Source organism: Lepisma saccharinum, chromosome 11 (genome assembly GCF_977018435.1).
Source record: "Lepisma saccharinum chromosome 11, izLepSacc3.1, whole genome shotgun sequence".
Lineage (NCBI taxonomy): Eukaryota > Metazoa > Arthropoda > Insecta > Zygentoma > Lepismatidae > Lepisma > Lepisma saccharinum.
In genome coordinates this window covers 44868154-44886333 of record NC_139239.1, presented here as the reverse complement: position 1 = coordinate 44886333, position 18180 = coordinate 44868154, and the positions used below count along the sequence as shown (strand labels likewise).

General features: G+C 38.1%; 1 protein-coding gene across 4 annotated transcripts in view; it reads right to left on the bottom strand.

Annotated features, from left to right (window-relative positions):
* The window catches only part of tgo (Aryl hydrocarbon receptor nuclear translocator homolog tgo), a 316871-nt gene that overhangs the window by 104778 nt on the left and 193913 nt on the right, over positions 1-18180 (bottom strand). For 2 of the 4 annotated variants that reach the window (XM_083130983.1, XM_083130981.1), the window contains one exon: positions 748-905. In XM_083130983.1, the coding sequence (XP_082987109.1) occupies positions 748-905 (158 nt within the window). Of the gene's footprint in view, positions 1-747; positions 910-18180 lie in introns of all 4 variants that reach the window. The other 2 variants (XM_083130982.1, XM_083130980.1) reach the window with 1 other exon arrangement.

Below are 18180 nucleotides of genomic sequence, written 5' to 3'. Positions count from 1 at the left end.
ATTCATAATACGAGGTCTGACAAAGTTAGCGAACTTTCCACCGTGCGCGTACGTTGACAGCACTGTACCCACAGCTCGGTAAGGTTTCACAACCTTGGTATATCAGTGTCTCACAAGTGTGTTCGTGTCGACGTGTGGCGGTGACTTGCTGAGTGGCGTTCATTATTGTTGTTGCAAGTTTTTGTGTGCCGTCGCGAGGATGTCGGAGCTTGAATTAGAGCAATGAACAAAAATTACTAAATTTCTTGTTAAACTTGGCAAGAGTGGAAGTGAAATAAGAGATGTTAGTCCAAGTTTATGGGGATAATGTCATGAAGAAACAGCAGTGTACAAATGGGATTAAATTCTGACGGAAAAGAAAGCGTCACTGATGAAGAGAGGCCAAGTAGAATTGGCGAAAATATTGCAAAAATTCGTCGAACTGTGCTTAAAAATCGTCAGCTGACTGTGAGCGGCAAAGCACACCAAGTAATGTAATTTATAGAGAAACAGGAAAATCTAAGCATGAGAAAGGTATGTGTGAAATGGTCCCGAAGTAGCTCATCGATTAAGATGATACTGAAGATGGGACATTCACATCCCTGACCAGGTCGTGGTTAGAGCTTCAACACCTTCGATGGATTGCACTACCTGAAATGCCTCTTCATTCCTTGTTGTTAATGCCAAATCAATGGAAAACCTGTGGAAGATACCATTTACAAACAATATGTCACAAAAAACATTTTTTAAAAAATTACGGTCACTTACCTCGAAGGGCTTTCATATGGGCAACCGCCATTCTGAGGATGGTTAGTTTGTCTGGCTTCCGCGCAAGAGCGCTGCAGGTAGGCACCATGTCCGAGAGCTCCGTGATATAGGCCGTCATCTTGTTTCGTCGCCGGCGCTCAATTTCGCAGTGGTTCTCCCTGCAGTAGGAAAGAGACAGGCCCAGGTAACTACATGAGTTCAAGTTCAAGGGAGGCATTTACCTTGCAAGCGCCATCATTCATGAACCTGAAGATATTCTCACGTGTATGACGTACACGACACACCATCTATTTCTGACGACATACTGAATGTATTTCACAGTTCATGAATGAGACACACACACCATGCGGATACAGCCTACTAGATAGATTCATTCTTAGTGTGGTATGTATTGGATTGGAAATTCTATATTCGATATATGTTGAATTTCAGTTCTACAATCATTAAGTGGAACCAATTAGTACCCAACTTCTGAATACCCCTGCAGGTAATACTGTTAACGCACGTATAGGCCGCATCTTCTTTAGGCAGTACCATTTGGGACAAAATAGGTTTCTTGGAATTTCGCTAAAGACGAAAGCAGAAACAGAAGTATTGAGAAATATGGTAAAGTTGCAAAGTCCTAAGTTTGCACCCGCCACGACAACGATACCGGGCGGAACAAAGGGATTGAAGCGGTGGTTAGCACTACCTTCTCCATCACTACTCGAGTGGTTAGCGGTCAATATGAAGGATTAAAAGTTGCAAGGAGTGCGTTACTCTTAAAAATGGCGATCAGTAAGTATAATTAATTCACAAATGAAGACGTTGGTTATAATAAAGATTTTACAAAGAATTTAGTGCTTGTTGAATATTTTATTCAGAAATCCCTATCTCCACAAATCTGCATCAACAAATGCCATCCTACTTTGTAAGTAAAAATCATTAGATAAAATAATACATATCAATCTAAAGAATAGCATTACGAATAGTACTGTGCTGTTTTTACATCTATTGCATATGCACGAGTAAATTTTACATCTAGAAAAAAACTAAATTCGCGGATATTAAACGCTGGGGGGTTTCTGCGATTCAATTAAAAATAAATTGTTTTAAAATCACGCATGAGTTTTCGTTACCTCTAATACATTGGGGGAAAATGTATCCTTTACACATTTAAATACGATATTCATTAAATAATAACCAAGAATCTTGAAAATTACGAGATTACATGAACTAAAACTGTTCCCAACACCATTAATTATCCTCAAGCATGAAATCAGTTTGGCGGAAAAGACCACTACATATAAATGATCAACAAGTTATTCGTTGCAGGGATCCGCAGGTTCATTTCCGAACAAAAGTCTTTCAATCAACGCGGAGCTGACCCAAGTTCATTCAGGGAAGTAAATCGTGAACTCCAGCTGCTCACTTCATAACAACGGGAGAAAGCCTTTCGTGCCGTAAACTCTCCAAAACTTGAAACAAATCCTTCTCTTTCATCGTCTCTTTATTACGTCAGCCGATATCGATTACGAAGTGGAGTTCTCCGCACGCCAACACCCGGCACCACACTACCCGTCCTCAAGCGTATTAGCGGAAAGTGGCTTTTATTCGGTTGCAGAAATTGTGTTGTTTTCTGGAGGAGAGAATTTCTGCTGTCGGACTGACAAATTCACCGTACCGTACCTGATCGCTCCACACCAAAAATGTTGATTACTGGAATCGGCTTTATATTTTATAAATGTCTGATAATTACAACCAACAGCAATACAAAGTCTTTGGAGGGATATCAATCATTGATCAATTACCGATACGGGTAAAAAGGCATCTTTCCTAGTAGTGCTTACGAGGTAGCACTTCCACTCGTCATTACAAATTACAGAGGTCTGGATCAACGTGCGACTTAACGTTGGGTGCAATAAGGAATTGGTATTTAAAATCACATGTATCATTAGTCTACTCTACATCTCATTACGCAATTCATATCGAGTTTCAGTTTTCAAATTTTCGAGATCCAACGTTAACAGAAATCGTCTAAAATGCGACGTGAAAATACGAACAGAAATAGTGCCTTAAGTTTACAAGTATACGAGTCTTTGTTCTTCTATTCTTGAAATTCACCACCTCCTCTTCCTGTGATTAAGGAAGAAAGAACCAAGAAACCAAAAGCCATCGGCAACGACAATGCCCATATATTTTCACATGTTCTTAGTACTGATTAATAATTTCGGTTAACTTCTGACGCGTGACACTTTCATCTCAGTAAGTGTGCTTTTGCTACTGTTGCGACAGAAGTTTTTTTTTAATACGAGCGCGCGTGCTAGAGATGAAATTGATATTTTGCTGTAGATTCCTTACTTCAATGTAAACTAGGAGCAGTGCTTTTTCCAACCAATGTCTGTTTAGAACAACCAGAAATAATCCACATACTGTAATTGTGCCTGATAATAATGTAAAAGTCATTTTTAAATATACTGTAGCTGGGGACCTCCTGTTTCAACACAACCAAGATATGCTGAATTCGATTAACCTGGTTCACGAGCAGAATTTTCAGAATTTGACCCAAAATGACAAACGAAGCACACCTTCAGTCTTTTTTATGATGATATAATCGTTACCATTACACGCGAATACTTTTCTCTTTAATGTTCTTGACCAATTGCTGATAGTCTTCTGTAAAGTGTATATCCGTATGTCCCGTGACCGACCGATGACTGATCACTTAAACGTGAAAGAAATTGAAAAAATATTAATTTTCTTTTCTTAAATATCTAAAACTTCATAATACGAACTGTTAAATGACCCCTCAAAGTTAATGTGCAACTCGATTATGGTAAACATTTTAAAAATGTACTTTACACTGCATTGGGAGTGTAGTTTGAGTTTTCAGGTTGCTTTTTGGAATCCCCGTTTTGGGTAAAGAACTAGAAATTCTGTTTGGGAACAGGGCTAATCGAATTCGGCAAGCCCTGATGTTAAAACACGACGTTCCGAAGTTTTAATTAAAAATACATCTAAAAATTACATATAGGAAATATCTATGGCCTGTCCGATGTTAATGAATAATTTCTGTTACAAATACATTCCGCGTGTTGAAATAGACGAAAATACTGTGATTTGAATATGCAAAGATCAGTAAAAACATGTTACCAAATACTTTCAGTTGAGTGCATTTTTTAAAAAAATATTTTTAGCACATAAAAATACTTGAGTCACACTTAGGTCGTAAATATCCGTATCTTAGTCATCATGATGTCTTCTTTTTAGAGTTTGCGGTAGCTTACTGTGGAATATCTTGAAAATATGTGTACAGGCTCTTATATTGCAGAATGGCCCATGTCCGCGAGTGGATGCCATGCGCAGCACCCTTGTTGCGTCGCTCGGGGGCCAAAAAGGCGGAAGCAGCCGATAATTAGAGGGGCTTGTGTCGTCTTGCCTCGCTCAATTGGGTGGCCATTATTTTCCAGTAATCACCATTAGGCAGAACCCTCCTTCTCTTCTCTCGGGCTATCATTTGGAGTCGCCGGACTTATTGATTAAAAATAATGTCCTTTGATTAGATGCGCGGGCAGCGCGACCCCGACCGTTCGGGAACGTGGTCTCCGATCGTCGTTTTATTTGCTTTGCGTGCGTCTTCCTCATCAGCGCCGACAACGGGCCACCTCCGCTGTGGAGCACGTTTTGTTTTGACCTGTCTTGGGAGTATACTACCAGGGATTGAAAATAGTTCATACATGACCTTATATAGATATGCTAATTTCTAACACTAATTCAGAGCCTCGAAGATATTGTGTATTGTGGTGGTTACGCTGTCGCCATGTAATTAAGGGGTCCCATAGTTCGATACCCGGTAAAGGCACATTGCACAATGCCTCGGATTCATCTTTAACCTGTAAGTCCAGTTGCGAGTAGCCTATCTCAGCCCTAAATCTTGGTTCGAACTGCAACTTGCAAAATAAATAATCGGGGGGGGGGGGGAGAGAGAGAGAGAGAGAGAGAGAGAGAGAGAGAGAGAGAGAGAGAGAGAGAGAGAGAGAGAGAGAGAGATATAAATTAGTCACAGAATAGGCAAAGAAGAGAGCAAGAGAGATTAATATACTAATTGGCATAGTGTAATTTTGAAGAAAATAAATATTATTTCAATCGTGGAATATTTTCTTTAACTTATGTGTTAGTCTCAGTTTTATGTATTTTGATAAAAATATATCTGGAGCCAATCCTCGAACAAAAAACTGGCTCTGAAAAATCTTTCTATAATAAAATATATAAATTAAGGTAACAAAAATTGAGAACCTTGACAAACGTCACTTTTACGAAAAATGAAGTCTACAATTCTTGCCAAGAATAAAATTATCAGGCTGGCACTGTAAACGCACAATTACCGTTTGTAGCTACAGTATGTCGTTTTCGGGCGCATTGCGTTCGTATCGCTCTTCAGTATTGCCTGCAATTTAGGAACTTGGTAGATTAATTTAATTTACAAAGGGATTTCCTTCTATTTACGTTCCCACTCCGATGTGCACCCATCTCTTGCACAACCTATACCTGTGATCTCTTTTATCCATGTTAAATTCAATACGTATGTAGTGTGACCTTTTCAACTAGGAAAAAAATAATTCTAGGGTCCACACTGTAACCCCCCCCCCCATTTTTGAATTCTAAATTTGTCTCCCCACTTATACTTTACACGTAATTGAAAAATACGGATTTCATTATGAACAGACACGTAATGATCTTAGCAAAATCATCCGGATGTGTTCCATTTAGAAGATCTGACCATCTTCAAAACAAGGCTAATATTGAATTGTTGTGAGTCTGTTCATACAAAGCTAATTGTAACTGGCAGCACGATGGTTGTGTGGTGCGCTTGAGATAGCGAACTGTTTTCCCGTTTAAATACATGGGGAATTCGATGCTGGACATGGTGTTGTTATATTACATAACGCGCTTAATTTTAACCTAAAAAATTATGTCGGAACATGATAGGTGAATAATCAATGCTATAAAACTGGAATTTAAGGTGATCATCTACAACGTAAAACACATTGGAACTGCACAGTATTTGTTTACCTCACTTGCACTTTTCGCATTTTGAGTGCTTTATAGCTGTAAGCTAGTGCGTTAACAAATAATACTCGTACATAATAATTCGGCAGAACTGTGTGTGTATATATATATATATATATATCTTTATAGTTAATAATAAATGATCTTATGTTCATATCACATTTTTGAACATGGTAAATAAAATGTTCCTCTAATACTTTTTTTTTTTAAATAAATTTATCGAGAAGAATATGTATTTACAAATCATACTTTCTTCTGGCCTTCTTGTTTACGGGAATTATGACTTTGAATGTGTTGTAAACAAGAGGAGAAGGAGAAGGTAAAATATTTTTTAACACGGTGGTATTCAAATTGTGAGGCGCGCCTCCCTGGGGAGGCGCTGCAGTTTCGCAGGCAAGGCGCGAGAACTTTGGAAAAATATTTCTTTTTCTGAAAATTCAAAATGTGTTTATGAAAAAATGTCAATCTTTTCATCATTTGTCGCCAGGAAAGTTTATATTATTTTTTTTTATCTGTATCATTGCAACTCACATTGGTTGTCCATCGGTAATATTATCTCCCGAGTTTATGAGCTGAGACAGGAACTGCACTCGCACCTTGTAGAAGAAAACCACGTCAATGCTGAAAACTTCATTGATAGTGTCTTTGTACAGAAATTGGCATTCTTTCTGATATTTTCCACACACTGAATGTACCTCTACAAGGTACAAGGGAATCCTACACCTTTCAGACAAGTTGGCAGCCTTAAAAAGGAAGTTGCTGATTTGTAAGATTTGTAAGAGAAAGATTAAAGATGAAATCATTGGTGAATGCTTTCGTACATTGAGCGCATTGTTAGAACAAATAGTTCTACAATTAAATGAAGAAATCCCAACATTGATATGCCTGTTTTTAACATATGTACTCCGGCTTTTCTTACCCTTTTATCTCATGAATATCGCATGGGTGAATGAAACGACACCAGCTTATAAACATTAAAAAACTGTACATGTGATAATATGATGAAATTGATGAACGGACACTCACAAACATCCATGCCCAGGCCATGATTCTAACGCGGAACACCTGTCGTTGCAGCGCGATGTGCTAACCACTCCGCCACGGGGGCCGGCTATTGGAGAGTGAATTAGAGCCCGGAAGTTTGGCAAAATGCCTCTTTTTATCTACTGCATATATTGATAATTTTTTTCCGGATATACGTTTCTTATGTTGATTCGAATGTTTTGAAAGCCTTTTCATTTTGCCTATTTTGCCTATTTGGGACCCCACTGCCTATTTTTAATTATAATGCCTTTTTTTGCCTTTTTCAATGAAATTTGACATTTTTTTAAAAAAAAATGTGTATATAAATTATTTTTCTCCCAAAATACGTTGTTGGCATTTATTTTCCTTCCGTTTATTATGTGAATAATTTTCGCCTTATTTAAGTAATATTGAACTCACGCATGTTTCAACATTGCTGAAGGAGAAAAGTGTGAGAAAAAAGTATTTCATGCTGAGTCAGGATATTGCCTTTCGGTTAACATTTCTTGTGCATGATTGACTGCTGAAGTGGACAGGTTGATTTCGAACACAAAGAAAATATTTCTGAAATCTCCCTCTTGAACCCGAAAATTTCAGGAAGTTGCGATTGAGCTTAGTTTACTTCAGCAACCAGTCTTGACGAGATAGGGAACCTGGATGTCAGCAGCTATATATTATGCTAACAACCTTCAAAAAATCAGTGAGGTGATCGATGCTCTTCCAGAAAATGAAGCGGCTTCAATTCGTGAAGTGAAAAAACTCCTGTGCTATTCAAGTTTACTTTTGTACATTATGGTGCATTGCCAGAGACAATTACAATTATAGCATTCATGAAAATCTTTGAGGAATCTATGCAGCAGATGATGGAAGTGCCCGGAGAAAAGGGGTGAGCTGTTGCGGAAAAATGCTAACGGGTAGTGAGTGCAAATGAGGACTTGAAACAATTGAAAACAATTTGTGATATTCTAAAAGGTGAAAATGCTGTTACCAAAATGAGTCCAGCTACATTAGCTTGTTATATGTATGCTCCAATAACTTCTGTCGAAGTAGAAAGATCATTTTCTATTATGAAAAACATTCTCTCTGACAGACGACTATCAATGAATGTTTAGAACTTAAAAAGCACCTTGTAGTTATGTGCAATCAAGACGGAGAAAATTGAAATGCTCTTCCCAATTTAGATTTTAACATTTTGCCAGAAATTATAGATAAAAGTAAGCGACTTCTAAATGTGCCTTTTTTCGGTTTACTTTGCCTTTTTTTTCATTTTTAGTGCCTATTTACCACATTATAAATGCCTTTTTGCCTGCCTAATTTAACGAAAATAAATGCCTGAACTTCCGGGCTCTAATGATAATATATTAAGAACTACGGAAAGGATTTTAATGTGCAAAATTATGGTCGAGAAAGGGGGGGGGGGGGTCTGAAAATGTTTTCAAAAAGGTGCAAAAAAGGTTCTGGTAAAAGAAAATGCCTTCATTCAGGTCTAAACCACTTACATTAGCATTCTTTATTCAATACTGTAGAAAATAACATAATTAGTAATCATTACATAAAGTAACCAGTATTTAGGAAGTAAACGTGGCATTTACTGGGTTTCATACAACTTGTTAAACTGGATTAAGCTCAACATTTCTGTTTTCGAATGTAAGTCGCTGAAGCTTTGAGCTCAGGAAATCCTTGTATGTCGAGAAACTACAGTGAGTGCAAAAAGTGTTTGGACACTGCTGTAGTTACGTTAATAATGGATCCTCTTGGCGTTGTGGATGATGGTAGGTGAGCGGGATAAAAGTGCAATGGTTCTACCTCAAATTCTTTCTTTCTTGGCACAACAACGAAATAAAAATATCAAAACATAAACAATCCACGAACAATTACAACAAAATTGCCACAAATTATGGGCACAGAAAGTCTTTGGACACTTAGTAAAAAACATTAAAAAGGACCTCTGTGAAACACGATCAATAAACCTGGACTGCCATACACGTACCACTGACCCATTCAACCTCTGGGCTCACAGCTGTCAGTTCGGAAGTCTCAGTACCGGCAGTAGCTCCGCCTCATTGAATACGATAGTGCAACATGGGTCCCAGAAGGAGAGAGTTCACCGTTTGTGAACGTCGGCACGTTATCCGGCTACACAACCAGTGCAAATCGTTAAGGGAAATATCACGCTTGTCCGGAATTTCTAAATCAACAGTGCACGTGATCATAGATCGCTTTGGCGAAAGAAAAACAGTAGAAAATAAGCTGAGGTGTGGACGACCAAGAGTGCTTTCTGTGCAAGACTAATGGTTTATTTTGCGAACTATCAATCCGATGTTGGCTGCAAGCCTTCAAGACCGAGGTAAGCAAGTTTCCTCCAGTACAGTTCGTAACGTATGCCGACGAAATGCCTACCATGGACGAGTGGTAAGGAAGAAATTTTGGGTTAGTGCAATAAACAGAAAGAAGCGCCTCGAATTTGCCCTATACCACCGCAATTACGATGCAGACTTCTGGAACAAGGACATTTTTTCGGACGAAAGCAAATTCAACTTATTTGGGTCGGATGGTAGGCATATGTTATGGCGGCAAAGAAATACAGAGTTGGAGCCGCGAAACTTAATCCCAACTGTCAAATACGGTGGCGGTTCACTCTTAATACGGGGTTGTATGAGTGCTGCCGGGGTCGGCAAGTTGCATTTCATAGAGGGGACGATGGACCAGTACATGTAAATTGATATATTGAAGAATAATTGAGCGCTAGTGCGGCTCAAATGAACTTGGGTAATGATTACTTGCTTCAACAGGACAACGATCCTAAGCATACCGCCCTTAATACAAAATTGTGGCTGTTATATAATACCCCAAAACAACTTCACACCCATCCCCCCCTCAATCCCCAGAACCGAACCCCACAGAAAATTTATGGAGAGTATTAGAGAAACAGATAAGAAAAAGAAACATATCCGACATCAAATTAGTATTGCAGGAAGAATGGAACGCCATTTCACCTCAGATTACTGCAGATCTGGTAAAATCTGTACTATCAGACGGACTCCAGGCAGTGATTCGTGCCAAAGGAAATCCAACAAAATATTAAATGCAGAAAATATGGACAAGAATGGCAAGTGTCCAAAGACTTTTTGTGTTCAAAATATGTGATATTTTCGTTATTATTGTTCATAGATGGTTTATTTTTTACATTTTGTATTTTCCTGTTGTATCAGATAAACAAGTATATGAGGTAGAATAATGTGGTTTTCATTCCACTCGCCGACCTGCACCCACAACCCTGAGCGGATCCCCTGTTTACGTACCATCAATGGTGTCCAAACACTTTTTACACTCACTGTACATTATCTTGGGAACTAGTGGGACTGCAATGATTATATTCTACCATTTTATAGCTCTTGTTCTGCTCTACAAAATGAGAATAGGATTTTTATATAGCTGCTCAAGAAGAGTGAAAATCATTTATTTATGTCCAATTGTTTAACAAAACATGAAGTAAAAGGAAAGAAAAAGGTGCTGAAGCATCAAAGAGGGTGTAAAAAGGGTACAAATGTGCTAATCTCACAAAAAGGTGCAACAAAGTGTGTTCATTTTACTTGACTCCATGTCCTAAAATACATATCTCAAACGATCGGTGAAAACAGCTACGTATATTTTTGGAAAAGTGCTGCACCTTAAAATCCGTTCCCTATTAAGAACTATCACGCATATACGGCGGCATTTTACATATTTCCTGGATTATTTATTGAGTTCCTCACATGCTGACTACCGTGGCTGATTTACACATACAAACCAGAAAAGAACAAAACGGAGTATAGAATCAAATCTGTATTATGTCTATCGCAGCTGAGAACGATCAAAATGACACGAGAGTTAGTGTTTTTTGTGCAAAAATATATGCTTTAGCCCGTCCGAGCTACCCTGCTGTAGCGTTTTCATAATTTTTTCTTAGCCAAACAAGAATGTTATTTTCGGAAACTTAACTCCTTACATTATGTAGGAGGTTTACGAATAGAAACTAACAGAACCTCTTCCCCTCGGTGAAAGTAGCCTTTGAATAATTCACACCATAGAGCTCCAATGTTAATCTTTAGGCAACCAAATGACGAACAAAATTCTCTAAAGACACAACTATACATTATATACTATTGTGGGCAATATGCTGCTAGCCTTGTCAGATAAATACGAATCACGGCTCCTTTCAATAAGAAATAAAGCAATGCGACGTTTGAAGTTCGATCGCCGCCTACGTGCACAATAAAAAAGTCGGGAAATGGACTAGCATGGGCATATATTTCATGTTTCCAGATAATTGCAAAATATTAAATTTTATTTACGTTTTTCTACCAATCAATTTGTATTCACTGTACTGTGTTGTTCTTATGACGCTTTTCCATTTCCATATTGCTTAATTACAAAAACAGAGACGACGGACACAACTTGATGAAGTGCAAAAGAGAAAAGAGAAACCTCGCTCTGGATTCGAACCTAGAGACTCAGGCTCCACCATATCAATCAATTTGTGTTCATTCTAGTGCAAAATTATTGAATCAATATGCTGATCAGAAAGATCATCTTTCTAGATATTTGTGACGCGAAATTGAATGATGATAAATTCAGATTGCATTGAGTACATTATTTTCTTTGTTACATATACAATACAGAAATGAATTTATGTTTTATGTACAAACGAGGTGTACAATTGGACTTTTCACTATTGAAATAAATTTTATCGAGAACGATTTCACACATGGCACCTAAATGCCAAAGTCCACGTTCGAATCTTGCAAGCCAGAATCAGTTTTAATGAAGAGATGTGTTTTATTATATAGTGTAATTAAATATCCTGTTTTGTTGCAATGAACATTGAAACGAAACAGAATCTTACACAATGTCAAAACGTAAAAGAAATAAGTGGTTCGGCGCAGTATATGAACCAACTGTAAAAAGTGCTTCACGACAAATTGCAAAACAAGGGCAGTGAAGTTCGATGAGTGGACAGGGAACAAAGAAAAATAGAGCATACTTTTTTAAACTGGTTTAGCTTCAGACCTTCGCATTATTACGACATTCAAAGGTTCTTCTACCATTACACTACATATAAGAACTTTAATCGTAAAGGGTACAAGATTGTTTGATAGAAAGAACTTATAATTATGTAACCGAGAAGAGGGTGGCAAGGGAAGACAGAAATCGCATCGCAAGCAGAAGTCAAGGATGCCGACTGGTCGAGGCAACTCACTCCTTCTGACTTACTTCTGATAGGGGATGATCTGATTTAAACAAAAAAAAATAAAGAATAACAATGATAAAGAAATATTTCGGAGAGATTTCCCCGTCCAGAGAAAATGGGTGTGATTATAGAGGGGTTTATTACAGACAACAGGTAAAACCCGTTCCGAGGAGTCTGGAGGTCTTGCCCGAAGCCTTTGCCTCACCGTGGGAACATCTTTGCACTGGGAGAAGCAAGTCACGAAGTGGAAAACCACGCTGTTCTTCTTCCTTACGTCTTCGTTCTTCTTAGTTGTTTTTCAATTCTTCGCCGTTGCTCTACCCCGAAGGATTTCTCAGTTTTGTTCATCTCGGATGCCAGCGAGGAAAACAGGACTACAACACTTATCGGCATTTCAAGCATCACAACGGAATCTAAAGCATTCTCAACTTCAAAGCTTGATTTTTGCAGCTTTGTAGAGAATAAGAATATTGATGAGGTTCAATCACACAGAAAACAACAATGATAAAATAATAAAAACAACCGCACAATTGACAGTATGAATCACGATTCCATACAATGGCAGCTCGCCAGAACGCAAACAACACCATGTTTCGAGGTCGAAATTGCTCAACGAAATAACTTTACAACTTTTAAACAAAGGCAAAAACATTCCTCTGAAAATAAGCAGATTGATACATTCAGCATTATCTCAAATATCCATTACTTTTAGACTTTGTACTACCACGTCCAGAACGTGAAAAGGTAAAATGAGATGTCTTATTCTTGTCATCCGGTGACTAAACTTATAAACAAGACACGTTACCTTTGCATTTCGTTAAAAATATTTGCATGGCAAATTTTAGGTCATTGACTTCCATAGATGAATCCACAGGGTTAATTTTTATTCTGCATACAACCCGGCCATTTCAAGTGCGAAAGAATAAATAATTCCTTAGAATTTTACATTTAACGTTTCTTGCTTTTCAATATTAAGCCATTCAAAATATCGAAAGGCATGCAAAGTTAATCCACTCCTATAGCTTTCAGTCATATTTTTTAAGAAACATCAATTTCAAATGTTGACGCACACACAAACACACGATTCGTTCGAGGAATGACTGTCTATTAGCATACAATGTTAATTGGACATTAAACATTGTCTAGTGCTTGTACTACTTGTATCTATATTCTAATACTACATTTCGAGAGATCACCTGTTCTCTCGTCTCCAAATGAACAAATTTCCTTTTGCCGTTGGTGAGGATAGAACATATTGCAGACCTGTGATTTACTACAAATCAGATGCACTAGTAGTGTACAAAATCAGAGGTCCATGGCACTTTCTATTCCCAGCATTATCCAAAGAGAATTTGTTCACTTGGGACACGAGAGAAGAGATAATCTCTCGAAATACGGTGTTACAATACGTAAGAGTTATAGTCCACTTTATATTATGCACAGATAGGCTAATCGAGACTGGATTTTTTTTTGTTTAAAATGGGATCCGAACCACTATGTGCAGAGGCAGGAATTTATTGAGATCGCGATACTCACCCCATGACATATGGTAGACCAGGGCATTACGGATCAATTTTTCTTTACAACAGTTTTTGTTGGCCAAGGAATTATGCTAGCAACACAAAACTCTACCAAAAAATTAATTATAGTTTCTACTACATGTGCATAGCATTGAAAGAACCAGAAGTTGAAAATACAATTCAGAAAAAAATATTTTGTCAGACACTGCAATTGATCCGTATTGCCCTGATAGCAGGGGTAAAACGGATCACTAACGGGGCAATATGGATCAGTTTAATTTTTTGTATATAACATAAGATTAAAAACATAAAAAAACATAAAAACAAGTACCGTATACTGTATTACAGTTTTGGGATCTGACATATAGCGCACACAAATTGTTTTCTTCCGACAGCATTTACGCAACGCTCATGATACCATTTACGACAGGACTGACATAGAATCCAATCTCCCATCTGTGCACATCTTGGATCATCATATGAAATGTTACAAAAACTACAAGAATTGCTAGCAATCATGTCTACATTCGACATGACATTTGTTCGTACGCCCTGACTAGTACTTTTTCTCAGGCGCGGAGCGTCCATGTAAGCCGTGTAAGCCGGGCTTACACTTTATTAGTTCTAGTAAAATGTATGAAATTATATGGCAAAATTAGTAAAAACTTCAAAGTTCAACTCGGTCCGATACCAGTCTTCGAGATCCTGTTTGTTAGATTGCAACACTTCAGCACCAGGCGGCACATGGGATCTCCCGCCTTCTGCTTGTGGAAAGCTGTAAGCCCTCTGAACGTTGCCTTACAAATTTCTGACCGCGAAGGAGCGGTGCCTACCGTATCTGGATGAAGAGGAGTAAAGGAATATAGGGAGAAGAGCGGGCCAAACCCTACGTTTGTAAACCTACGGCCACAGGCTTACAGCAGCGTTGCAAACCTCATGTTTAGAAAAAGTGTTGTTCATGGACGTCCGCAGTATTTCCACCAGGGAGGATTAAGCAGTTTTTTCTTTTTTTAGGGGTTGGGGTAAACTAGGTATATTAAAATATACTAATTCAATTTGAAGTTAACATTTTTCTGCAACGCCCTTACAATAATTAACAATTTGATGTGACTGAAATGAAATTGTATGTGTGAAAATGGTTGACATTCATTTTTCAGGAAGTCTCCTTGCCTTGTCCCTTCTGGACATCGATGGTGTCTTTTAAACTCCGAAATTGTGCTACATACTACTAAATTGTTCTGTGATTTTCATATTATTAATATTAATTTATAACAAAAACATAAATACAAATTCGAATGGTTCAAGCAACGGCATGGGTTCGACCAGGTTCGGCGTTCTATGTGAAAAGTTTGAGAAAATTCAACCAGAACGAAAATTGGCCCTCTTGTTTTATTTATATCCCAAACTTACAAACGACTTTTTAAACTTGTGCGAGATTTAGTACCATTATGCTTAGGTTGGCTTCACTGAATACGCGTCAGCGAGAGACAGGTCCTGCAAGAGGAGGGGCTCCAGCGTTGTCGGGTATGAATGGTTGACGGCAAAGGAAATTTGAGCCGGTGGTGCTTCAAGGAGGTTTTTTTCCAGGAACAGGGAATTCTGAAGCAAAAATCTAACAGGAAGGGAAAAAAGGAGAAACCTAAAAATGAGCGGGATACGGGAAAACTAGATACACATTGATGTCCTAATTCTTGTTTCTGTTTTTAGCTTGTAGGAGAGCATACACATCAGAAGTATTAAGATCTCTGTTTTCCGTTTATGTATGAACTCAGCTGGTAATAATTGAGCTAAAAGTGCAAAAATTAATAAATAAATAAATAAATGTTAATGAAAGCTGAAGATTGAACCAATTTTACAAATCTCATGTCAAATGTGAATCAAATATTATTAATTACGTAGTCCGTGCTTCAAACACTCTTCGAACAGCGTTCGAAAAGCCTGTTTATGTTCTTTTAGGTGCTAGATTTGCTTTTACATTATCCTAAGAAAGCACTTACATGTCCTTTGATAGAAATTTCTGAATATGTCCCTACAATTAGTGAGCATTTCTTTTACAATTAATATTGTTTTTTTTTGTTTTTTTTACTAAATATAGGGAATTTTAAGGCAAGGGAGGGAATTTATTTATATCCGAAAGGGATATTCCCCTCACAGTCCGAAAGATCACTGCTTTGAGCAATGACCAATTTTGGATCTGGTTTCTTTTTGTTTCCGCGTTCTTGTTGTCGAGGTATTGCTTTTGCGAATTCCATCTATTCAAAGTGGACTGTCGGTCCTGTGCTGTTGTGTGTTAGTGAAGTGCATTATGGATTAAAACGAGTGTGATTGTGCGGTGGGGTGGAGAACTTGGTGCAGACGCCGTTATCCAGCAAGGATTTTGCTGCCAAGAAGAAACTTGTGGATGTAGGTAGGCCCACCCCTTCCTTCTCTAGCAGGCATAGTAACAGAAACGAAAAATAAAGTGCGCCGATTTTGTGATTCAGGGTACGAAGCTGATACTTGGTTATGCGGTTGTAAAAAGTATTCTGCACTTTTCTGTTTCCGTTTCTTTATTATTATTATTATTATTATTATTATTATTATTATTATTGTTCATTTTATCTAACTTTGCATATTTTTTATCGTTACGTTACTCATTGTGATAGGAAAAAGACTGACTTATTTATCAGTTGAAATGTAGGAGATACACAGCCTAGCAAAGAAAACACCAATCCCAGAGATTTATCCAGAATTTTTAATTTGGTGAAAAATTCTAGGGAAGTGTTCTGAAAAAATGGGGGGTGGGGGGTCGATGTGTGTGGATAAATCATTAACCATGTCAGTCCAAAAATAAGCACAACGGGAAATAACCTTCATCATGATAGGCTTACACTGTTGGAAAGGTCACGCTCCGCCACTGCTTTTTCTTTATTAAAGGGATGCGGTATGTTCTCTTTCTCTGCAAACTTGAAAACGGATCTTCGCACAGCTTTGGGTGTTGGCCCGAATTCTCTTTGAGCTAAATCACACAATCTCGAAGAAAGAGCCTGCTCAAACTCATCACTAAACACTTGGTTTACACCAGGACGACCAACGTCATCTGATCCACCAGACGTTCTTCGTTGCAATGAAGTATATGGCACACCACAAAGTTCCGCAGCTTGCCGAATAGTCTTTTCTCCGGATGTCACCAAACGCACAGCTTCACACATTCCTACGACAGACCACGAATTTCTGGTGGACTTCTTTTGATAATCAACTATCTGGAAATTGAAAGCGTCGTGTTAGAAGAGATACTGTTAAGTAAAAGTACGTAAAACGTACTGAAAGTGGGAGATCCGTTTTGCCCCGTTTTGGCCGATCCGTAATGCCCTGATTTGCATATTCTCGACATATGTCCATTTAAATAATAACAAATAGGGTTAGTCATATCAAATACTGGCATATCGCAAAAACACACCCTACCTTATCACATGTTAAATTGTAGAGCACTTAAACCCCTACATTCTAGAATGCAACCTTACCAAACGTCGAACAAAACTTACAATGGGTACTTTTTCTGCACCGTCTCCGCCAACTTGCTTACAACAATCACTTGTAACAGACGCGCGCCAACTGTCACAGCGAACAAAGACAGGCAGCTAGTAAGAGGACAGATGGCAGCATGATCCGCTATATTTTTCAAGTTCGTGCCTGCAACAGTTTTCTTTGCAGGTCACGTGAACCTTACATTGATCCTTAATGCCCTGTGATCCGTAATGCCCTGGTCTACCCTACCCACACTTGATTTGACTTAATCTTCACGAACTTGGCGTTTTGGTTTTGACTAATAATCCCGACAATCTGAAATGGGGTCAAAAATGCAAAATATGAACACAATCGCGAATTATCACAAACGTTTCGTTTTATGGCGAAACTAGCAAGCCAACTTCCCCCGCCTGGAGATTAGGATTCTACTCGTAAGATTAACAAGGACACTTCTGCGGTGGAAACTAGAATGTAGACAACGGTGAGTCAAAAAATAATATGTACAATTTAATTTTTCCATAGTAATTAAGGTTTGGACAATTAAATAATTGACCACACAACTAGTAATAATAAAAAAAAATAGTTGCATATCACCTTTACTTGCAGTATAAACAGGACGAGAAAAGACACTGGCAGAAATAAAAGTAAATTTAATATATTTTTTAAAGCAGTGAAGGGAATCATTCTTTTATGAACTCAACACACCTTTACCAGATGAATTGAATCTTTTATATCAATTACTGTATTAGTGAATCGTAACGTTCATGTGAGTAAATATATCAATTGTAAGATAATTCAATTTTCAAAATCTGCATCCATCTTCACCAGGAGTTAAAAACAATTTCCTACAGTATCTCAATTGGCAGCAATAAACTATCTTCCATAAACACCTGCCTCTGACTACGTGCCTCCACCGGATATCGAACCCTTTAATTACAAAACGACGACGTTACCACTACACCATCTGGCTGGCCCAGGTATAAATATGAGAAGCAGTAGACATGGGAAGATGTCCAATTAACAGTGCATGCTAATAAAAACACACTGTTCGTCTATCCTCGCTTTCGAAAACGCCAAGGAAAAGTATCTCAGGAAAAAGGACAA